The sequence below is a fragment of the Lacerta agilis genome, chromosome 2 (assembly GCF_009819535.1).
Source record: "Lacerta agilis isolate rLacAgi1 chromosome 2, rLacAgi1.pri, whole genome shotgun sequence".
NCBI lineage: Eukaryota > Metazoa > Chordata > Lepidosauria > Squamata > Lacertidae > Lacerta > Lacerta agilis.
The window spans coordinates 31,290,197-31,313,988 of record NC_046313.1 but is presented as its reverse complement, the minus strand read 5'-3'; the positions used below and the strand labels follow the sequence as shown (position 1 = coordinate 31,313,988).

General features: G+C 44.4%; 2 protein-coding genes across 4 annotated transcripts; one reads left to right on the top strand and one right to left on the bottom strand.

The window, feature by feature from the left end:
• The first annotated feature begins 5,809 nt into the window (after positions 1-5,809).
• MIF4GD (MIF4G domain containing) lies at positions 5,810-15,840 on the top strand. 3 transcript variants are annotated; one of them, XM_033139290.1, is made up of 6 exons: positions 5,810-5,987; positions 10,928-11,063; positions 12,275-12,384; positions 13,623-13,778; positions 14,692-14,784; positions 15,484-15,840. In XM_033139290.1, the coding sequence occupies exons 2-6, from the start codon at positions 10,982-10,984 to the stop codon at positions 15,709-15,711; spliced, it is 669 nt and encodes a 222-aa protein (XP_032995181.1). In that variant the 5' UTR covers positions 5,810-5,987; positions 10,928-10,981; the 3' UTR covers positions 15,712-15,840. The 3 variants fall into 3 exon arrangements, with proteins under 3 accessions (XP_032995181.1, XP_032995183.1, XP_032995182.1); XM_033139292.1 differs by lacking the exon at positions 5,810-5,987 and adding an exon at positions 6,014-6,203; XM_033139291.1 differs by lacking the exon at positions 5,810-5,987 and adding an exon at positions 6,217-6,315.
• A 2,922-nt stretch (positions 15,841-18,762) lies between these two features.
• On the bottom strand, positions 18,763-23,720 carry MRPS7 (mitochondrial ribosomal protein S7). The gene is made up of 5 exons (XM_033139289.1): positions 23,589-23,720; positions 21,830-22,021; positions 20,928-20,991; positions 19,918-20,085; positions 18,763-19,204 (listed from the first exon to the last, which is right to left on the bottom strand). The coding sequence occupies exons 1-5, from the start codon at positions 23,663-23,665 to the stop codon at positions 18,983-18,985; spliced, it is 723 nt and encodes a 240-aa protein (XP_032995180.1). The 5' UTR covers positions 23,666-23,720; the 3' UTR covers positions 18,763-18,982.
• Between the last annotated feature and the right edge of the window lie 72 nt (positions 23,721-23,792).

Genomic DNA, 23,792 nt, shown 5'->3' with positions numbered 1-23,792 from the left:
GTCACTTTCTACTTTTTTGCCTGTTAGAAAGGATTCTTCCTCATACACATTTTGGAACAGTCTGTGCTTCATTTACTTTGTATTGCTGGAAGAGAATTTGACTGTGCAAACCCTTGAGTTACATACACCAAGAATGAAGCTTGTCTGTACTTCCCGAAATGTTTACACTGGGCAGGCTGATTCTGTCAACAGCTGCCCGCGCACCCTCCTTTCAAAGAACTGGTTAGCAAGTTGACTCAGGATCCTTTATAACATTCACTTTGGGCAGAATGGCATGTTTGTGGGTCCTGAACATACATTGCTAATGTGTGAAGGTGCATTTGCAGAGGAGCATCAGAGGCAGAGGGTGGGAGATGCCTAACTGGAAATCAGGCAGGAAGAGATATGACCTTATTAAAATGAATTGGTCGTGGGAAGCTGAAGCCACCACCAGCACTTACTCACTGGTTGTCACATGCAGTTGCCCCCACAACCCCGTATGTTGCCTTATCAACATGAATGCAGCAATGTATAGTTTCGTCCTCAGTGTGGCATTGGATGTAAGTAAATAAGCCAGCCAAAATTGCAGTTGTTTTTGCCTTTAGAATGTGGTATTTCTTGTAATGTTAAGGGGAACTTGCGCGTTCAGATGCACAGGCTCCTGAATATGGCAATAGTACGCACATCCCCACTTTCTGTGCTCAGATTGTGCCTGTCACTCTGCATTAGCCGTTTTCACAACTGACCACAGAGCCCCTTTTCTGTAATATCCAAAGTTACTCTCATTTATAGTTCTGACGTGGCAAAAGCAACCCAGTGTGTATCTCTAGGGTTTATGAATAGGATGGTTCTACCTTGAAGTAATCCTGCTGCTCATCTTCCAAACCTCTTTTGACTATATAGGCTAATTTTAATCTTGTGCCTTATCCCACCACCATGTCAATATGCACTTTACAAAGCTAAGCCTTGAGGTCCAGTGGTTTACTGAGAGTCATAGATAGCATCAGGAGCTCAGCACTCCCTCCACCTCAAACATGGCGGGGGTAGTTGAAAGTGGTGACATGAGCACCTGTACTGTTGAGAACTCCACTGAAGTATCTAATGCATTCAAGGCCCTATACTGATTTCTAGTAGAGGATATGATATTGTACATTTCAAGATGCTTGCAGAAAGCACTTTGTTTGTGTATACAGATGCACAAAAAACAAATGTTTCAGGATCAATTATTGAGGATTTTTAGAGCTTTTTTTCAACTCATGTTGTTGCATCAAGGCTTAATTTATTATAGCATTTGTATTCTTCATATATAAGCATATATATTTTTCAATGTTGAGGGCTAAGGATTTGCCCAAACCTCAGATTTTCACCCTGTGTGAAACATGTGCTGCTCTTGGAAGAAAGATAATAAATATATTTGACATAAATCTGTCCAGCTACTTTTTGTGTGTGACACCTATCAATCATGTCTTGTCTTAAAAAACCTGGCGGAGAACCTTGCAAGCATTTTTTTTCCTTCTTCTGCACACAAGCAGTGACCTGGGAAGGACTGGGCCACAGGTGTTCTGAAGGTGAAACCAGACATATACATAGAAGGGTCTCTTGCAAGCAGCATAATCAATATGTGTTGTGCTTTGGGAATCTCTTGCTAAATACAGGGGGTGGGATTCAACTAACTAGCCCCACTATTGGAAGCCTGTGCAAGGTCTTACACTAGTGCTGCAGGGCTCCCCCACCTTTGCTCACGCCCCTGAAATTGTCTCTGGCCTGTAGCTGAGACCCCAGAACAGCATGAGGGGCGAAGAGGACGGGGGGGGGGGGTGTCATTCTGACTGGCAAGCTGAAAAGCTTGTGCTGACTGATTGACTGACAAAGCACTGCACCAAATTCCTCCCCAAATGTGTATGATTTTGGCAGTTCAGAATTAGGATGTTGATTGGACACTGTCCAGAAAAAGAGCCTGGCCTGCTTCTGGTCTTTTAATAGCAGCTTGATGCAGAAATCAGCTGATGAAACTCTTCACAGCATTGAGACAAATGTTCTCACTGACTAAGCTCTGCACATCAGGCTGCTGTTAAAAGCACACACAGAAGCAAGGAATAGCTGCAGAGTTGGCGCCTCCAGACAGATGAAAACAATAGCACTAGCTGGCTGTTAATTAGCTGGATTCCAGCGGATATGGAACATAGCCTGTATATCATATGCCAATATTTGATTCACTTCAGAGTTCACAACTGAATTCACAAGAGGGTGCTGTTGTCACACAAGAAGGAGCAGCACTATGCTCATTTTGTCTTGCAAAGCTGTGGTATCTTAATTAGATCAGCATAAGCTGGGTCAGTCCAAGAGGCATGAAGGACTATTAAAACAACAGATGGCTGACCTAATTGGTGCAGACAGTACTACTGGGTGATTTATCCCACGCATCAAAAAGTAGGCCTAAGTACTGTCCAGGAAGGCAGGATTAATGCTGTTTTCACGTCAAGTGTTTTGCTCCCGGGAAGGGTGTCAATGGAATTACCGGTAAGCTGGAAGTGTTCTAAACAGAATGCTGTCTATTAGAGGTAAGGTGACTAATGCATTGGATGGGTGTGGCTAAGGGGTGGAGGACCCTGCCTTCCTTGGCACTGTATACCACAGGGAATCAAAGTAAGTCCCTGCTGCTGAAGTTAAGGTTGGGGTAAAATGCTGCTGCTGTTTCACAAAGGTAAGTGTGAGCATACCATCTTTCAACTGTTTTATCCATTTTGAGCAGGGATGGGGAATACTCCCAATGTTCTTGGATTCTAGCTCCTATAATCCCAGCCAGCATGACCTATAATTGGGGAGTTGTTAGTCTAACAGCATGGGAGGACCGAGCACCACAGATTCTCCATCCCCGATTCTGAGCATAAGAAGCTTCCTTGTGTTGGGTCACAGTATTAGTCTATCCATCCTTAAAGAAATCAGCCCTGAGTGCTCACTGGAAGGACAGATCCTGAAGTTGAGGGCTCCAGTACTTTGGTCACCTCATGAGAAGAGAAGACTCCCTAGAAAAGACCCTGATGTTGGGAAAGATGGAGGGCACAAGGAGAAGGGGACGACAGAGGATGAGATGGTTGGACAGTGTTCTCGAAGCGACTAGCATGAGTTTGGCCAAACTGCGGGAGGCAGTGAAAGATAGGCGTGCCTGGCGTGCTCTGGTCCATGGGGTCACGAAGAGTCGGGCACGACTGAATGACTGAACAAATTAGTCTATGTGGCCTAGGAGTGGCAGGGATCATTTCCATACCCTAGCTGTAACCTCCTGCACATGCTGTTCCACTGTGCTACTGCTGTATCCACCCTACCCTTCTCTGGTATTTCATCTTCAAAAGCAACATCATTGTCTCTGGATATAAGAATTTTGATGTCCAGTTGCTGCCTATAGTTACCAGTGCCCTAGTCTTGTGTATGCATTACCGCTTACTCTTGTGTGCTCCCACCATAGGTATTTGAAACTGAGTACACATTACGTTACACACAATCTGTGGGTATTCTGTAGTTTCCTGAGAAATACTCCTGTTTCATGCACTTTCCCTCAAAGCAGCTTCTATCATATTTGAAAATGGAAGGCGTGGTTAAGCTGAGGTGTGTACCTTTGGGACAGCAGTTGCACGTGCACAGATGACAGCTTTGTTGAATAGGAGTTCGGCGCAGGGAAACAATCGGACCAAGACCTAGGAGACCGTGGTTCAAATCTCCACTCATCCATAAAGTTCACTGGGTAACCATGGGCCAGTCACTGCCTCTCAGCCTAACCTACCTCACAGGGTCGTTGGGGGGATTAAATGAAGGGGGGAGAACCATATACACCACCTTATGCTCCTTGGAAAAAAGGTGTGATATAAATTCAATAAATGAATAAATAATGCTCACTGATAGCTTGACATACCTACATTAGCTCAGCTGTGATTCCTGCATTGCATTGCAGTGGATTGGATCGGATGACTCTTCAGGTCCCTTGCAACTCTATAAAATTCTATGATTAACTATGTGATCAGCGAAATATGCCCACTAACACCACACTTTTGGAATTGATCTTTCAATATTGCTTTGCGCCCTGAATGCAGAGGGAATAGGACTGCACTCGCTGGTCCTGTACCCCATGCTAATGTTCCCAGCGGTCATCCCTCTTTAGCAGCTGCACAAGCATCATTCATATGAACAGGCCTTGTGTCTGCACTCCTGTAGATATACATCCATAGTGGGTCTTCTGAGCAATCCTATAACCCAGAGGTTTTCAACCTTTTTGAGTCCACTGCTCCCTTGACCAACTACATTCTTTCTGAGGCACTCCTGTGGGGCTCAGGAGCCCAGTTATGTCTCCCCTTGCCGGCAGAGCCAGCAGCCCCTCACCCTTTTTCAAACAGCCTCCCTTGTGGAGTGTTCCTTCAACCTCCTCTCCTCTCTCCTCTCCTTGGGAGTCCTCTGGGCAGCAGCCCCTGGTCTCTGAGCTATCCCACCCCAGTGAGAGGTTCCTCCGTATGCTGCACCAGATGGGTCTGGGAAGAGGATGCCCAACAAAGACTGGCTGAAGGTGAATGTGAGGCTACCATTTTACCCACCTTGGAAGGCAACAGGCACCGTTGGGCCTGCATGGCAGAAAGGCTCCCCTTCGGTGCCAGCCACTCAGCTCCTTGCACACACAGCAAGCACAAGAAAGACCTGTCTGCCCAGCCTCCCACTTGTCTGTCCATTCCCAACAGCAAGGGCTGGTGGACTGGCTGGCCGGGCTCCCTTGCCCGCTTGCTTGCTTACTCCAAGGCCTCCTCAGCTCCTAGCAACCTGCACCCCCTGACCAGCCCCAGGGGCACCATTTGCCTGGTGAGCTTGTAGCCAGGGCTGCTGCAACAAACAGCTGTGCAAGCCTTTGGGAGGCAGAGACGCGAGAGGGCATCAGAGGACAGAAGGAAGGAAAGAGGGACAGAGGCCAGTGTTGCCCTGTGTCCTCCCTGACCACCATTCAAGGCACCCCAGGGTGCCACGGCACACTGGTTGAAAACCACTGCTTTAACATTTCTAGTTAAATCCCAATACTTGACTATTGGGGGTGTGGCCATTAGGCCACTTGCATTTTGGGGTGTGCCTAGCAGCTGCAACCTTCCCCTTATTAGGGTATTTTCTAATATCCAGACAAGATCTGCTTCCTTGCGTTTCTTCTCATCCATTCAAGTCCTGGCAAAAAGCCTGTATAATGCCTTGACTGGAGCAGAGCCTACCATTAGGCAAATATCTTTGTGTAAAAGGAGCCCCCACGCATGGGATGTTGCTGCTGGAAATCATTGCTTCGCTATCATTGTTATTTATTAAATTTGTATACTGCCCTTCATCCGTAGATCTCAGGGTGGTTCACAGTATAAAAATACAAGATAAAAACACAAAATGCTTAACAAGCACCTCACTTCCAAAAGGCGGGAACAATAGAGAAGGGCCTGAGGGCGGCTCCAATATTCAGGCATATTCACAAGGGAGCTGCTTAAAACCAAATACGTTCAGGACTGTGCCTTTATAGCGGGTGTGTGTATGTGCAGGGTCAGTGTCAGACCGATGTGTGGCTCGTGAGGTGCAATAGGCAATTGGCTCTGCCCTCTGAGCCACCATTTCAATTTTTTGTGTCTGTCCCTCACACCTGCTTTGCACCTGCTTGGCGGGCTTCTCGGGGTCCATGTGAAACCACAACACTGCATGTAAACGCACTGTGAAACTGAAAGTTGAAAGGACATGTGCTTTCCCCTGTTTGTTTTGTAACACAAGAAAATCTTTATTTAAAAAACCCGAACCCCACCACCCTGGCAGGAGGGTTCCCTCCAAGCCCTGCTCAGAACCTTCCAGCAGGTGGCGCTGCCTCCGCCGCCTCCCGATCACAAACCCTCCTCCCGCTTGGCTCAGCCTGCTAGGAAATGACCTAAGAGGAAACCCTCCGGGTTTGCAAGCAATGGAAAGAATTCGTCTTCCTGGAGTCTCCGCCTGACACCAAAAGCGGGTGAAAAGTAAGGGAGAGCAGCAGCAGCTGGGCGATTTTTAGAATTTTTATTATTGTTTTTATTTTGCTGGTGGCGGGTCGAATTCGTGCAGGATGCCCATCCTGCATTTGCACTCCATGCTTGAGTTGCTGCCTTTCCTGCTCCTGCTGCTGTTCTTCATGGCTGTGGGCTTTTTCCTGATCTACCTCCACCGACCAGAACCAGAAACCAAAAAGAATTAGGGTGAGGGGGGCTGGCTGGGCTGGGCTGGGCGGGCTGCTGTTCCCTCGTAAAGATGCACCTCACTCCAGTCCTGAAAGTGGAGGCATTAAAAAAAAAAACCCAAACAAAGCAGGTTGGTGACATTTGAAAATTTCTCTTCCTTGTTAGTTTCAGAAAGAAACGCCTGCTTCTTAATGGGCGTGGAGCATTTTCTCTCCCATCTGCCTTTCTGACTTGGGCTTTCTGGATTTTACAAGCTGTCCTTCTCTGTGCAAGTTCAGATGATTATTCTTGTTCTTACTCTGTTTATATCCCACTTTTCCTCCAGGGAGCTCAAAGTGGCATACATAGGTTTCCTTCCCCAATTTCCATTTTATTCTCACACAACCTCTATGATAATAATAATAATAATTTATTATTTATACCCCGCCCATCTGGCCGGGTCTCCCCAGCCACTCTGGGCGGCCTCCAACAAATATCAAAATACAATACAGAGTCACAAATTAAAAACTTCCCTAAACATGAGATAGGTAGTTGTGGCACATAGACAACTTTGTCTTCAGCAAGTTGTGCCCAAAATAGGTCCCCTTCCTGTCCCTGGTTTACATCTTTGGCCCCTGTAAATCCTATGCACACAGTTGGGCTGTGCATGTAACTCTTCCGTCAACGTAGAAGGGAATGTGACCTGGCATGCCCATGCTCGCCCGTCTAATCTTGGCAATCCCTTCAGAACATCCCCATGACTCATAAGGGGTTTTTTGGCCAGCTGTAGAATGAAACGAGCCCATTCTGACTTATGTATGCCTCTGGAAGGGATCATGGTTAGAATCTCGTCATTTTTTTTAAATACATCAGATTGAAATTGCCACAATTGACCAAAATGGCAGGGCCAAACAACAACAACAATCTAATCTGTAGCAGTCTCTGTAATCCAGGATTACTGCCCACCAGACCTTTGCTGAGATCTTGTCTACAAAGGTGCCTTATACTGAGTCACATCATTATACCACCTATCCCAGCATGGTCTGTTCCAATTTTCCCCAATGTGGTGCCTTCCAGGTGTTTTGGACTACAGTACAACTTCCATCAGCCCCAGTTAGCATTGCAGGAAGAATGCAGGAAGCATGGGAGTTGTAGTCCAAATCATCTGGAGGGAGTCACTTTGAGAAAGCCTGGTATGATTACTGGTATATATCCTAGTCCTTGCTTGCTGAGTTTTTATTTTTACTTTTTATTTTGCTGGATATTTATTCCTGGGCTTTCTCACTAAACTAGAGGGCCTCATGGCCAAATCAGCACCTACGCAAACTCAGCAGAGGATTGTGAGGTACTGATTTACTTATATGTTGACAGCAGTCCCCTTTGCACATGGTCGTGCACAGAAATCATTAACCTTGAAGCACTGATGATGTTTATCTTCTGCATGTAATAACTGCCATGAACTAAGCACAGAGATGTTTGTGTGGCTGATCTGGTATGTGCAGAAACTGGAGTATTATGGGAGTAGTCTGGAACAGAAGCATGGTTTAACAGCAGTATAGAAATAGAAATTTAATAGTAGTAGTAGTAGTTGCTATCCCCCACTTGGTCTCTCATACCGTGACTTTACATTTCAGGAGTACTCATATCTCTAGCCAGGTCACAGCTAAAGTGCATTCTGACACTATACACTGGCAGCTGACTATCAGAAAAGAGAACAAAAGCTATAGTTGACAAAAGCAACCTTTATGTGTGAACAGTGTCACAGCGAAGATGTACTGATCCCCTTCTGTGACTTATAAAGTTGCAACATGTTCCCGGAGCCGAAGGGGTGAATTTGCAGGATTTAGTCCCTCTGAAGTTATGTGAGTAAATGTACACAGGGATTTTGTTCGAGAAGTCACTTGCAGGCATATCAAAGGAACTGGCTCTGAATTACTGTATGTATGCCAAAGGGACGAATCCTAGTAAAAGAGGTGTGCCTGCACTATGCTGATAGCATTACTATAGCTATTTCATAGCCTGGGGCCGCCTTTGTCCCTGGTGGTCTCTGAGCCTGAGAATGCCTTTTGCCAGATTGGGTGACTGCACCAGCTGTGACCCTACCTTGAGGGAGGAATCTGTGCTCTGTTAACCTTCAGATTAGACTGCTGCAGTGTGATATGCATTCTGATACTTACTGCTAGATGACTAACTGGGACCAGGGCCAGTTTTAATCACATCATGCTGGTGCTTCATCGATTAGCACAAGCTCCCTGTCCATTTACAGCTCAATTCAGAGTGTTCATTTTGACATTTAAAGTCCTTCCCAGCTTGAAGGACTGCCTGCCTCCACATGTGCCAACCCTTACTGTAAGATAATGCATCAGAGGCCATTATTTGGATGCCCCCTGGCATTGGGGGTACAGCCAACAGCTACTGGGGAGAAGACCTTAGTGATGGTGCCCAGGTTATGGAAAGCTCCCTCCCAATGGAGGTGGTTGGAGGATGGATGGTGGCTAACAGATTGAGGTTGAATCCTGACAAGACAGAAGTACTGTTTTTGGGGGGTGGGGTGGGCGAGTGTGGAGGACTTCCTGGTTCTGAATGGGGTAACTGTGCCCCTGAGGGAGCAGGTGTGCAGCCTGGGAGTCAATATAACACCGGTCCTGAAAGACCTACATTGGCTCCCAGTATGTTTCCAGGCACAATTGAAAGTGTTTCAAGTCCTAAATGGCCTTGGCCCAGTATACCTGAAGGAGCGTCTCCACCCCTGTTGTTCAACCCGGACACTGAGGTCCAGCGCCGAGGGCCTTCTAGCGGTTCCCTCACTGCGAGATGTGAGATTATAGGGAACCAGGCAGAGGGCCTTCTCGGTCGTGGCGCCTGCCCTGTGGAACGCCCTCCCATCAGATGTCAGGGAAATAAACAACTACATGACTTTTAGAAGACATCTGAAGACAGCCCTGTTTAGGGAAGTTTTTAATGCCTGATGTTTTATTGTATTTTTAATATTTTGTTGGAAGCCACCCAGAGTGGCTGGGGAAACCCAGTCAGATGGGCGGGGGGTAGAATAATAATAATAATGATGATGATGATGATGATGATGATAATAATATCCTCATATTTACTTTGTTGTTTTTCTTAGGCGAGGGAATATTTTATTTCCCCAGACTTTTTAACTTAATCTGCTTTATATGTTTTAAGAAGTTTTTATTTCTTCTTTTTGTTTCTGTTTGTATCATGTGACGAGTGGTTTTTATTGCTTTATTATGTTGTTGCTGTTGTTTACTTTGTAAGACACCCTGGGATTATTATTTTTTAAGAGCAGAATTAAATCCTACTATTACTACTACTACTAATATAATATAGCAGCACCAACCAGAAAGCCCTTGATCCTATCTGATATCAGCAGTTCAGGTTAGGTCTTGTTAGTATTGTATAGGAAACTGTATGAAAATAGACTAACGGGAGTCAGTGTGGTGAAGTGGTTAGAGCAGCCTTTCTCAACTTCTTGGTTCCCCAGACGTTGTTGGACTACAACGCCCATCATCCCTAGCTAGCAAAACCAGTGGTCAGGGATGATGGGAGTTGTAGTCAAGCAACATCTGGGACCCAAAGTTGAGAAAGACTGGGTAAAATGTCAGACTAGGACCTGGAAGGCCAGGATTCAAATCTTCACTTGATCATGAAAACTTTGGGCTGCTGGTCACTGCCTCTCAGACCAACCTACCTCCCAGAGTTATTGTAGGGATTAATTGAAGAGGGAGACTACCATGTATGCCTTGAGCTCCTTGAAGAAAATGTGGCAGACATATGGAATAAACAAATATCCACAAATGTACATAGCTATTATTAAATTCTAGAAAATATGCATAACGAATGCTTTTTAAAAATTCTGCTCACTTGTCATATCTTCATGAATGTTTTGCAAGAGCAGGCCTTTGGACATGTATAATCTTGTCCCTAACACCTACTAACTAACCTGTATGTGTTCCTCTCTACTAAAATAGTGTCCCTGATCCTGTTGTGCTTTGTGCCTGGGCAATCCCCATCAGAAGGGGTGAGTGACAGATGAGCTTGAATACTAAGAGCAAGGAGGAGTTATGAGATATAACCAAGGGCTAAGAGTTGCAGAGGACTAGCCACTTGAAGTAAGGCCAAAGACCTTTGGAGTGACAGAAACTAACTGGGAACCCAGTGGGAAAGGAGCGTAGTTGTTTCCTCTTCTGCATTCCCACCCCCATCCTTTTGCATAGATCCCAGAATGCTATATCTTTTCGCTGGAAGCATCCCTTGTTTTGTCACCTCACTTTTCCCCGATTGCAGTCAAAACACATGTCACAGCTGCGGAATTCTGATGAGTGAGCAATGATGTGTTTGGCCAGTTGTCTATTCAGTATTCAGGGGCGATGCGGCAGTTAAATTTGGTTTGGCACTGAACGGGGTGGGCAGGTAAGCCTGGATTTTTCTGCCAGAAATGAAGGCGTTCCCTCCTTAAATCTCAAGTGGGTGAAATAGCAAAAAAGTCCCAACACCCTTGCAGACAGAACAGAGATAATGCAGAGGGGGGAAGCAGAAGTACCATCCTTGTCCGAGGAGATTTTGCTCCAACTTTTTCTTTGTTATGAGGAATGTACTGTAGTTTTTGATTTCAGGAACTCTAGTGTAACTGGCAGTTCCATTTTCCTGTTCAGTGGAGAATGAGAGCATCCGAAAAGCCATGGCTAATACCATCTCCTTCCCTTTCCGGGATAATCAGTATCTGATCGCTTCTCTCCCCGCAGTTACCACTAACTCAGCTGCTCCCCTGATCTATCGCCACTGAAGGAGGGAAAGAAATGGGGGACACAGGCAAAGAAGAATATAAAATACACTCGTTCGATACAGAAATTCAGCAGCTACTCAAAACAGCCCTCAAAGGTCAGTATCTCTCCCTTTTCTCCCTCCCCATTGCCATGAATCAAGCATAATTCACTGCTAGATTTGGAGCTGTTTGGGCCTATCAACATTGTGAAGGGTTGTGTGCTCTGATACGAATTTCCTATTCCTTAAAATCTTCTTCAGGGTTAGAAAAGGTTCTGAAAGGGGAGCCAAAATGATCAAGGGGATAGCGCGACTCCACCTATGAGACACGCTTGAAGCATCTGGGACTTTTTAAATGAATAAGGGAGGAAAACAAGAAAAGACAAGGGAGAGTAGACTTTATAAAATTATGCATTATGTTGAGAAAGTGGATAGAGAAGTTTTTCTCCCCCTCTCGTAACACTAGAATGCCGTAATTCCATTTAATATCCAGTCTTCAAACAGATGTCACAGCAGATATTACTGATAAAAACAGATTCAAACATTTGGGTAGACAACATTTGCTGCTGCACTCTTGGCTACAGGTGAGTTCAGGTAGATTTGTAATGTAAGCTGCAAAGTGCTATACTCTGATAAGGCATGTGCATGGCTGTCCCAATTCAGCCTGCAGCAGAGAAAGCAGAAGAAGAAGCTGGACTGATACATGTAAGATTCTACTATTGAGACTGAGCCCATCGTCCTTAGGTGCCTTCTGACTTGCAGTGGTATAGAGCAGCCTTCTCCAACTTCTGTTGCTTCCCACCACCATCCCTGACCTTTGGTCATGCAAGGTGGGAATAATGGGAGCTATATTCCAACAACACCTGGAGGACACCTTTTTGCCTACCTGTGAGCTCAAGGTTTCTTCCAAAGTATCCTAGGAATGTAATGTAATGAGAATGCTGAAAATACTTCATTAGAAGGACTAAGCTCTTTATGGAACTACGGATCCCAATGTTTGCTTTGTTGGGATCAGTGGCAGTTTAGGCAGTTTGAAACTGGATTAAATTTGTGGGGGCAGATATGACACAGCTCAGGCATGTCACTCACTTCTTGGCCTCAGATTTCTCCTGCCTTTAAGACGGAATAGCAGATAACACTTCCTTCCAGAAGATTTGTGATGCAGAAATGTTTGCAAACGCCACCATTCCTACAGAGACAGTTTTGCTCCATAAATAAAATATCCAGCAAAAAAGAAGATGGAACCCAGCGATTACTGTACAATTTTAAACATACAAAAGGTATGCTTGTTTTGAGGCAGCACTGATAGTGTTACATTTCTTCTACAGACCCCAGCAGTGTAGATCTGGAGAAGGTCGCCAACGTAATTGTGGACCAGTCCCTCAAAGACTCTGTGTTTAGCAAAGAGGCCGGGCGTATCTGCTACACCATCATCCAGGTGGGAGAATGAGCATGCCATGTTTTGGAAATGGTAGTTTTCACAGCACAGCTGTTCGCCATGTGCAACTATTCTGGAAATTTTATTTTGCATATAAATAACATACTATTCATGTATGCTGTTCTATTTAAAAGTATTTCTAAACAATATTTTTAAAAAAATCTAAGCCATGTATAAGAAACAAAAAACAAAATAAAACAATGTGATAAAAACAGAAATCCAGATATAGGGATCCAATATTACAGAGCAGTGGAAGCATGCATGAGAAAATACATCTTTACTAGACATCTGAAGCGAATAATGGACGATGCTTCATATATGGCAGAGGGAAGGTATTCAAAAACGTTGGGGCAGCAGTAGAAATTCACCTTTTTGGGATCACCGCCCAGTGATACTTTGTAGGGTGTGGTGCCATTGGTAAAATTTCCAGATGATCTAAGTGGTCTTGCAAGGGTAGGCCAACATTGCTTCAAGTGATTTTTAAAAAGCATCTCACCATCTCCTAGCCAGTTTTTGTTTAGATGTTCCTGCCCTCTCTTGCTTTTCTTGTTTTGTATCTCCAGCGTGGTTGATGCAAGGGATGAGACATAGGTGGGTGAGATCAGGGGGATGCAACATTATTGCATCATTATTGGTTTTTTGTTAAAGCAAGAACCCAACATGAAATAAAATTTTCTATAAGTCCAGAAGGCTGGGGAACTTTCCCCAAAAACATTGTGGAGAAGCAGTGGGGAAACTTGTGCACACATGTGTGTTTGTATATATACACACACACATATACATATATGTGTGTGTGTGTGTGTGTGTATCTGTTACGGATATACAAAAGGAGCCTGTAGGTTGCATAAAAGCCATTCTAGATGTGCATGCTGTTCACTTTGGCTCTACCACCAGCCATGCTTCCTTTCCTGCAGATGGAGCTTGGTTTGGCCTGCCCTGCTGAATATTTTGGGTGCCCAGCCCAGCTGTGAGAGGGCAAGAAGGTGAATCTATCCCTTCAACTCCAGACCAGACGTGGTGAGCAAAACTCCCATTAGTGACCTTTCTCAGTTTTGCCTCCCTTCTGAACTTTTTTGCACCTATAGGCTCCTGCTTCATCGTGCCAGAACTTTTTCTGCACGGTGGTGTGTTTTGAAGCATGAGACAGGAAAAGAGAGATAAGCGCAGGCAGCCTGCTGCCACAGCTAAGATTGCACACAGCATCCTTCTGGCGCTTCACCTCTTTGCCTTTGTCGCAGGCGGAGAGCAAACAGGTGGGCCAGAGTGTCTTTCGGCGGGGGCTCCTCAACCGACTTCAGCAGGAGTATAAAGACCGGGATGAACTGCGAGCCCGTTCCCTCCAGGCCTGGATCTGCTATGTCACTTTTATCTGTAACATCTTTGACTACCTGAGGGTAAGACCAAACTTCAGAACTGGTGTGTATTCCAGACCTGGGGCTAGTTCATGCGCTGCTCTCATAATGTGGGAATGTGGTTGTGTTTAGCGTTGTTTTAAGTTTTTGTTTTAATGCTGCCATTCAATCCAGTAAGATTGAAAAAAGCAGCATAAAACATTGAACGGAATTAAACGTGCATCTAAAATACTTGGGGGAAATAAAAAGGCATTTGCCTGGCACCCAAAGGATGATAAGGTGAGTGCCTGGCAACCTTTGTGGGAAGAGCGTTCCACATCTGGGGCACTCACCTGAAATGACTGGGGGCAGCCGTAGGAGGCTTTAATTCAAATGAGTGCAACTGGGTGGTCTTTGCATTTGTCACTTGTACAGAAATTATTCTTGCAATCCAAAAGGTTCATGGTCTAGATGTAGCAGCAGAACAGCTTTTAGAAGCAGCCTGCCATGGGGGTCCTTGCAGTTTGGTCCTTCCTGTTAACAATAATTTTTAATAATAATAATAACTTATTATTTCTACCCCGCCCATCTGGATGGGTTTCCTCAGCCACTCTGGGCGGCTTTCAAGAGAACATAAAAAATTGAATAAAACTTCAAACATTTAAAACTTCCCTAAAGAAGGGTTGCCTTCAGATGTCTTCTAAAAGCCGGATGGTTGTTTATTTCCTTGACATCTGATAGGATGTCAAGGAATCGTGCATCTGATGCAAAAGGGCTCTAGGCTGTGCCACAGTACATTTGTGAGTTTTTTTAAGGTGCCTCTTGGTTGTTCTTGTTTCAAGAGACTTAGTACGCACAGCTACCTTTCTGGGATTTTAAAGACACACACACACACACACACACACGGAGGGACTCTCTAACAATTCCATAATGATTCTGAGCAATAGTTGACAAGTGCACCCTGCCTATTTCATAGGTCAACAACATGCCCATGATGGCACTGGTGAACCCAGTTTACGATTGCCTGTTCCGGCTGGCGCAGCCAGAGAGCCTGCGGAAAGAGGAAGAGGTGAGTATTCTCAGGGCACGTTGGGGGGCAAAAGCAGGTTGCTGTCCTGTGAGAACACACCTGGGAAAGAGGATTGGAAGGCAGATGACTTTTAGGCCAGGGGTGGGAATCTTTTTTCAGCCTGAGCAATGAATGCAAATTTCCCCTTTGAACAGGAGGCTAGTTTCTACACACATCCACCCAGTGCTTTTTTCTGGGGGGACGCAGGGGGACACATCCCCCTAAACATTTTGTGAATCTTTGTACTTTTGTCCATTTACTGTATATATTTTTCCTGATTTGAATGATAAAATGGTGATTTTCTTGAGTCAAAATGAGAGTACCCCTAAAGATTTTTATTTTATTTTTTAGAAAAAAGCACTGCATCCACCCAACCATCATTTTATTTGCATGCTGCCTCTCCATAGTTAAAACCATGCTCAAGGCATCTTGCAGCACGAAAACAATAGTTAATTACAAATATAACAAAAGTAGCCATAAACAATAAACAAAACACATCAAAAGAACACAACCAAAATGCAATAAATCACAAAAAACCGCAGCCCAAGATTCGGTTTAGCAGCCTACTTTATTTTTTCCCTTCTCTTCTGATGTAGCGCCAAGATGCCAACATTTCTGTGCAGCACACACCCCTATCCCACCCCCTTTACCCAACCACCCTGATTCTTAACAGAAGCATTTTCATTTCCTTCCATTAAGGTGGACTGTCTGGTGTTGCAGTTGCACCGCATTGGTGAACAGCTTGAGAAGATGAACACCCAGAGGATGGATGAGCTTTTTTCCCTCCTGCGAGACGGTTTCCTCCTGCAGGAGGGCCTTACCTCCCTTTCCCAGCTACTCTTGCTTGAGATCATTGAGTTCCGGGCGGCCGACTGGAAAATGACAGATGCGGCTCAGAAGTACTATTACAGTGAGGTCGCAGATTGAGCAGCCAGTTGCTCACCCTGGCTCATGCTGCCCAAAGCCAGAGTTTGAATTTCCGCTCTGAACCTTTGCACCAGCAAACTTCACATAACAACAAAAAAAGCTGCAATTATTTTTAATACTTCCCTCCCCACCGAACCCTAGCACTTTTTGTATATAGAATGTATAACTTGCTCCCACGATAGATCTTTTGCGCTGGCTGAAATTGGGGAGCTGGGAGGAGAAAAGGGTCACATTCTGCCACTGCTGCTCCCATTGTGTTGCACTAAATAGGAATCTGTATTAATCACTGCCGCAAGCTTGACTGACATTTGACACAGGGTAGTTCTCTCTGAGAAGCTTACTTGTATATGCTAATTTTAATGTACGCAGCCTTAAAACAAAAAAGGCTGTGGTTTAAAACCAGCCGGGTGATAACCTTATTTACTCCAAAAGCACACTAAGCCTAAGAATCCGTCTTCCTTTGCAGCATGTACATGTGACAGTTTGTTATTTTATGCTCTGTTCCATAGCTGTTCTGTTTGCCCTTTGGTTGAGAAGGCGATTCTGTAATCAAAGCCCAAGCATGGCATTTCAATTTCCTGCCTTGTAAACCCATTTTGAATGCTTTCAGGAGCCTCATTTGCTCTCCGTTTACATGCAGTCACTATGAGGCATGAGGGATATCAGAAACTTTACCACTGTTCTGAAATTAAAGAACAGGGGCTCGTTCAGGTACTAGTTCTTCTATTAACAACCTACAACAGAAACTTTATTTTTTTGTCCTACTCCTTACTTCTTTTTTTAAAGGAATATTTTTTAACTTCTAGCATGCATGCAAGGGTGGAAATACTTTTGTGACAGATTAGTATTAAAAACAGTATGCATTGTTCCCACAAACAATGGTGCAATTTGAAAAGTGGGGGCTGCTTTCCCTAATACACCTGGAAGTGACAGTTCTAGGTGTATAACACCAATTTCATTGATAGGTGGTTCAGAACTGGACTGCTTTAAAATGCTCCTTGATGCAGTTAGACTACCCCTCCCTGAACACACAAAAGTAGCTCGGCAGGGCAAGGCTGGGACCCTTCTCTTTGCCATGCTGGCATTGCAAAAGCAAAGTGGTGTTTTTTTTTGTTTTTTTTAAGAAGAGCAGTCTGAAATGAGACAACCGCAGGAGGCCTTTCCTGGGCTGATTGCTTCTCACTTAGCTTGGAAGCACATGTTATCAGAATCAAGGGGCCTTATTGCCCAGAAAATATATTTAGGAATGGGAGAGAGGCAGTCTTTCTCTCTGCTTATTGGCTGCATAATAACAGCCCTGTTAAATTTGCTTAGGGTTTTAGATTCTGAAAGAGGTTACGTAATACTACAACCCAGGGTCATCCAAAGAAGCTAAATGGTGGGAGAGGCAGGACAGTCAAAACAAAGGCTTCCTTCACACAGTACATAAATTATGGAATCCCCTACCCAAAGATGTGCCAACCTGGATGTATTTAAGAAGGGATTAGACTCATTCATGATAAAGCTGTCAGTGGTTACTAGCCATGATGGCTATTTATTGCCTCTGAATATGAATTGCCGAGGAATACAAGAGGGAAGAGTGCCGTCATGCTCATTTGCTGTTTATGGGCTTTGAATAGGCAGCCAATTGGCTGCACATGGGAACAGGATTCTGGACTGGATAGGATTGTGATCTGATCCAACAGGGCTCTTATTATGTACACAATGCTCTCCTGAGGTTCAGGGGACAGGTTCATGACTGTGGTATGGGCTAGTCACAAGAGTATTGTAGAGATTGGTGCCCAGTTATTGGCTCCATGTGTGCTGCTTAATAATTTTGAAACAGCAAGCTAAGGTCCATACCCTGACACTTAAGCAGCACTTTCTTTTTTAACAGGATGCTTTCATGAGTATATTGATTCTTCCGTAGCTGCAGGAGGAGGATGCTCAATTGCTTTCTCACCTGCAGCCCCCAATATGCTCTTACTCTTTTCTTCCCAACTGCTGGCCAGCTCAGGTGTAGCTAACAGCTAAAGGCAGTGCCTTCTCCCTGCACGAGGTGTGAAGCCAACACTGTTTGAAAGCCTCACTCCGCAGCAGAATTATTCCCTTGGGAACATGTAGCTAGAAACTGATTTTGTAACTTTTATACAACAGCGACTTTGAACAGCAGTATTGTACATTTGTTACGATTGGTTCTCTTTGGAACTTTTAAAAATAAACATTTTACACTTCTGCATATAGTCTCTCTTTGCCACCCATCAAACAGAAAGCTGTTTAATAGCGGAGTTATAAATAATCACTTGCCTAGTTGTTTATGGCAAACAAGAATTGTCTCTAGGTGACCAGGCAGAGGTTTTATCAAAGTTGGTTCTTTCGCTTTCTTTTTTCTAGATCAGAATATGTATTATGGAGTCAGGGGAGCTAGTAAAAAAAAAGGGGGGGGAGCTAACTTTTGTGAATTTGTTTGCAAGGATGCTTTATGATGTATACAGAGGCTATTCTTTGGAAATGGCTTCCTCTAAGGGCTGTTCTCTCATGTATGCTCCTTATTTGATGACTGCAACATCAAATGACGGCTCACATAGTTCAGTGGGCCATCTTAGGTAAGATACTGCAAATAAAACTTTTAAGCATGTGATGAATAGGCATGTGTGAATCAAGCCAAAGGAAAGCTATTCATATAGCATATTGAAGTTAAGCACACCTTAAGTGAGATCAATTTAAACCTAGTTGTTGATTCATTCTCACATGCCAGTGTCGACTAACCAATGGCACAAAGGGACTGTAGAGAAAGACCATTCACGAGACATACAAGGAGAAGACCAGGATGTAGTTTCAGTCTTTTACAACTTTTAATTTTCAGTCTGGTGCTACTTCAGCCTAGCACGCTGCCAAAAGCCACTGCTGAGGAGTACAGAATTGTAACCTCTTTTACAATCCCCCTGAAGACTGCTTTGATGCTAACTAGGTCATTCTGTATTGTGAACAAAACCCTCTGTCTCAAAAGAGACTATAGAGAAACCAAAATGCATATACACAGGGCCCTGTACTGACAAGGTCACCCGAAAATGGAGTAAACAGGATTTTTAATTTATAGAAGTCAGAAAAATGAGACATTTTATTTTGGCTAAGATTTTCTTCAGGTCGTTTCTTTTTTCAAAGAGCCAGTTGAGAAACCGGATTATCGCCCTTCCAGGCTGGTGCTATGCAAAGGAAGGCATGTGGGATATATTTCCCTTCCTTGTCTTGTAGTAAAGTCTCAGACCTCACATGCTGCAGCTGCCATTCTCTACCACCACCGGTAGTGAGCAAAGGCTCGGTTAGACTCTGCCATCTTGTGCAACTCATGCTTTTTCTTTATGATAGGTCCTTCATTGCGGAAGGCGGCCACAAGCTCTTCGGAAAGCTTTTGGTGCATAAATGTCCGCCTGTGTTTGTTTTCCCGACATTCCCTGAGCAGCCACTTCATGGCTAAAAAGCGTCGGCGGTTGTCTGACAAAGGGGTTGGGACCTGCAAGAGGCAAAAACAAACAAACCCCATCAGAGATACTTTATATTGAATTTATACTGCTTTTATCCTGAGGCAGTGCAGCAAAAGGTTCCCTCCCGACAAAATCAAACTATATAGTACCCCAGGCCAACCAAGTTATTGTGGCTCTTGAGGCAGAAAATCCTGCAAGCACCTCCCTGCTCCTAGCATTAATAAAATAAATCAAACTGAAACCTGATATTCTCATGAAGTTTCAAGTTCATGTATGGGCAGGATATTACTGGAGATCACATAATACAAGTTTCAAAGCAATTCAAAAGAAAAATACCAAGGGGCTGATTATGCTATAGAATGTTCCTATCAAAATCAATGAAACCAGTACAAGTAGTAAAGATCTTGTTTGACTGCCAACTGCAACAGAGCAAAGTACGAAACTGAGGCTACATAGATGGAAGTTGAAGTCCCTGGAACTGTGGACTGCTATGGATACTTAATGATAGCAATGGTTCTACTTTGGGGGAAAGATAAGCCAACAAGACAGGGCTGCTTTAGATTAGGCATGAGGAACCTTTTTGCCCTCCAGATGTTGCTGAACTACAACTTCCATCAACCCCAACAAGCATAGCCAATCATGATGAATGATAGGAGTTGTAGTTGAGCAACATCTGGAGGCTGAAGGTTCCTCTCGCCTGCACTAGATCATCATATTACCATAGTTTTAGTTTCTTGCTTACCTGGTAGTTTTTGCCTCCTTTCTGGACAGTCATCAGCCCAATGACAGGCTGGCAGTTGCTCAGTGCCTGGTGGAAGATAGTGTATGGATTGCACTCAATGTTTTCTTTTTCCTTCTCTTCCGCTTTATGGTACTTCTCAAGCTGCTTCCTCTTGATTGCTTCTAAAGTCTTAATTGAGGGGGGGGAAACACTTAAAAATAAAGCCCCTGTCGTCTCCTGTGAAGAACTCCATTAGCAATAATATTGACACAACCACAGCATGCTTACCCTTGCATGTGGCACCCAAGCCCTTGAGTGCTTTTACGGACAAGAGTTCAATTTATAAATACAGTCATACCTCGAGTTGCGTACGCTCCATGTTGCGTATGTTCGACTTACAGACCTCTGCGACCTGGAAGTCCTCCCCGGAGTGTGCACGATGCGCAGGTGCGCAGAAGCGTTCTGTGCACTTCGCGCATGCGCAGAAGCTCAAAAACGCATGAAATTCTGGGGTTTTGGGGGGGCGTTAAGCATGCCCGTGTTACGTAGCGCGATCCAGAACGGATCGCGTGCGTAACACGGGGTACCACTGTAAATAAAATTCCTTCATGACTACTAGAAATCTAGCCCAGACACTCTCAAGCCTCAGAGCCACTAGCAGACGTTTTCTGCAATTGTTAAAAAATGTTATAACTAACCCAAGGGCCCTTAAAGAAAGCTGAAAGTTCCTGGTCTAGACTGAATTGAAGGCTGAAAGACAAATTTCACAATAATTACTTCCCCTTTCCATAAGGAATGACAGAAATTACATAGAATCTGCGATACTGCGAGATTTGTCATTCTGTTTGCAAGGCCTCTAACAGGAGGGAGATTCAAGAGCTGTGGAGATGCAGAAAATGAGAACGAGGGTGAAAGAACTAAGGAAGGGACTTTCTATATATGGCCTTTAAAATGGGAATACTCTGCCACGTTGACATGAATGTAGGGGTGGGGTGGGGGGAAAGTAGCAGGAACCTGAAAAGTTAACTTACCTGATTTATGATGTTTCGGGCCAAAATTTTATTTCCTCCCTTCATCATCATGCTAGTGAATTTGCTGTAATGAAAAAACAAATGGCATTCCTGGTATCAGCACCACAGCATAAGATCCCTACAATGAAACTCTGCCATTACACTGATCAAGCATTCCAACATTTATTGAGCTTTTGGGGAAGAGTATCAGTTTCTCAGGCACTCCTGAGAAACTGATACTCTTCCCCAGGAATGCCTGGCGTGCTCTGGTCCATGGGGTCACGAGTCGGACATTATCAGTTTCTCAATATATGCCTTTGATCCACCTGGTGCATTCCTAGAGAGGAAGATCGATAGATAGGTGGCAGTTTGCTGCTTCTGCCACTGAGTTCTGTTGTACAATGTCCTTACTTTTACATCACAACAGGGCATCATGCAGGCATGTGGCTGCTGATGGGTGGCAGCAGCACCCAATTCAGAAAATGATAGTTATATCTGGAATGGGTGGTTCTTCAACCCAGCACTTCTATGTTTCTGCTTCCCCACAGTGCCTTCTGGTAAAGGTGCCAAGTCTTTCTTCCCCACATGGTGGTACTTGGTGATGAAAGCAAACCACTACAAACAGCCTATAGCCCTAACTGGCAAAGAAAGTAAGAACCGTCAAAGTCAGAACACAGTTCAGACCTAGCATCCTGTGTCCAACAGCAGTCGGCAGGAGTATTCCAGACTGGTCTATTTTATAATAAATCACTACCCATTAAGCCCCAGTACTTTAAGACGTTTTGATAACAATGCTGTACTCCCTCCTATTTCAACTATCCTTCGGCCAACTGCATTACTCTATGAAATCAGTTAGATTTCTTTTTTAAGTGATAGACATAGGCAAAAGGACTAGATTCAGTCAAGTATGGCAGCATTCAGACCTGATTAATGGATCATAGAATACAGAGCTGGTGACATTGGAAGCGGTGGCTTTTATAGGTCTGACTTTTTTGAGTTCCCGTTTGGCTTTCTCCTCATCTGATAATTGTTCTGGAAGTTTATGATACACTTCTTTGTTCACTTCTGGTTCAAGGTAAACGGGACTGTATCGGCTCCATCTGACCTGAGTCAGCCTACAAAGCAGAAAAAAAAAGTTACACAAATATTTTCAATCTGAAGAAGTGAAACTATTCTGCATGCAAATCCCCTTCCCATATCCAATTCTGTAACCCGAACCCATTGGGCTTAGACACACCTGCTTCTACATAGGATCAGACAATTCAGTTTCATTTTCATGGTCAGGATAGCTAGAATGTAGTTACAAGCAACTTTTTTCAACCCATTCTATGGATTTTTTTTGACAGATTATACTCCATGTCACAATGCTAGTATGGAGTAAGAGGAAGATAGTTCTCATTGGTATATTTCACACTGATCTGACATATATTAAGTGAGTATTACACTAAGGAAATTATACAGTTTTTGTTGTTGTTCTTTGGTGGCATCTTGGACTAAGCAGAATTCTAGGCACTGACAAAATGAGAAATTTCCTTCCAGTTCTACAATTCTATGATTCAGGTTTGTGCTAGTCAATGTTGTTGGCTTGCATAATGTGCCCCAGATGCTCCAGTCCAAAAGACCCTGCTGTGCTTGCCATATCCCAACATCTATCACATTAGTATGCAGATGTGGATAACATACAAAATTATTCCCTTTCTTTCCTAAAGAGGGACACGGCAGGTCTACCACAAGCAACTCTTCTGATAGCAAGTCACATAAACATGCTAATTGAAAAGATAGAAGTCAATTTTGGGAGGGCTGTTTTCACAATGAAAACTCAACAGCATCGTGAATTTAAATTTATATACCACCCTATACCCGGAGGTCTCAGGGCGGTTCACAGAAAAGATCAGCATAAAAAAACACAATATATATAATCAAAATAAAAACAACTCAATAACACCCCCCCAAAAGAGCCACATTTTAGAAAGGGCATAGGACAGGGGTCCCCAAACTAAGGCCCATGGGCCGGATGCGGCCCAATCGCCTTCTAAATCCGGCTCGCGGACGGTCCAGGAATCAGCGTGTTTTTTACATGAGTAGAATGTGTCCTTTTATTTAAAACGCATATCTGGGTTATTTGTGAGGCCTGCCTGGTGTTTTTACATGAGTAGAATGTCTGCTTTTATTTAAAATGCACCTCTGGGTTATTCGTGGGGTATAGGAATTCGTTCATTATTTTTTTCAAAATATAATCCGGCCCCCCACAAGGTCTGAGGGACAGTGGACCGACCCCCCTGCTGAAAAAGCTTGCTAACCCCTGGCACAGGATGTCAATACATGCACATATTCTCTTGATTTCTCTAAGCTTTCCTTTCAAATGAGATTTCTTGTTCTCATAGGAGGCGCGGACCATAAACACGGGTGTACTTTTAACGGGCATGCTATCTGCCGTTCTATTGTGCCGCTCCGTAATGCAGTTGATTCTCTTAAGTAGGGATATTTGCTAGACAAATATCTCCCCAACACTGCGACTCATTGGAGGCGCAGCAAGGATAAACCCAGGATGCTCTAAGGAGCGATAACAGGGTGCGAGCTCAGTTCTCAGATACGAGCATCTGCATTCCACAAGATCGATCCAAACTCTCCCAGCCGCTCTCCCGGAGCCTCTCCCACCCCGTCGTCCCCCGTTTCTCTTACCCGGGCAACCAGACCTTCCAGGAGCCGCACAGCCGCTGCCTCGCTGCTCCGAGCTTCTCCACCATGGACGCAGCCATTTTGCTTCTCTCCTCAGGACCCCACCGAGGGCTGTCCAAAGCTACTGCCTGAAAAAAACGTGGCTTTGCTTTCTTGCAGTTGCACGCCTGGCAGGCTTCTTGCACAGCAGCTTTTTGCAAGAAAGAG

Coding starts and splice junctions, on each gene's coding strand:
- MIF4GD (XM_033139290.1), top strand. CDS start 10,982: ATGGGGGACACAGGCAAAGAAGAATATAAAATACACTCGTTCGATACA. Junction 11,064..12,274: donor ACTCAAAACAGCCCTCAAAG/GTCAGTATCTCT, acceptor TTTCTTCTACAG/ACCCCAGCAGTGTAGATCTG. Junction 14,785..15,483: donor GCCTGCGGAAAGAGGAAGAG/GTGAGTATTCTC, acceptor CCTTCCATTAAG/GTGGACTGTCTGGTGTTGCA.
- MRPS7 (XM_033139289.1), bottom strand. CDS start 23,665: ATGGCTGCGTCCATGGTGGAGAAGCTCGGAGCAGCGAGGCAGCGGCTG. Junction 22,022..23,588: donor TGGAAGGTCTGGTTGCCCGG/GTAAGAGAAACG, acceptor TCTGCTTTGTAG/GCTGACTCAGGTCAGATGGA. Junction 19,205..19,917: donor AAGGAGGCAAAAACTACCAG/GTAAGCAAGAAA, acceptor TGCCTCTTGCAG/GTCCCAACCCCTTTGTCAGA.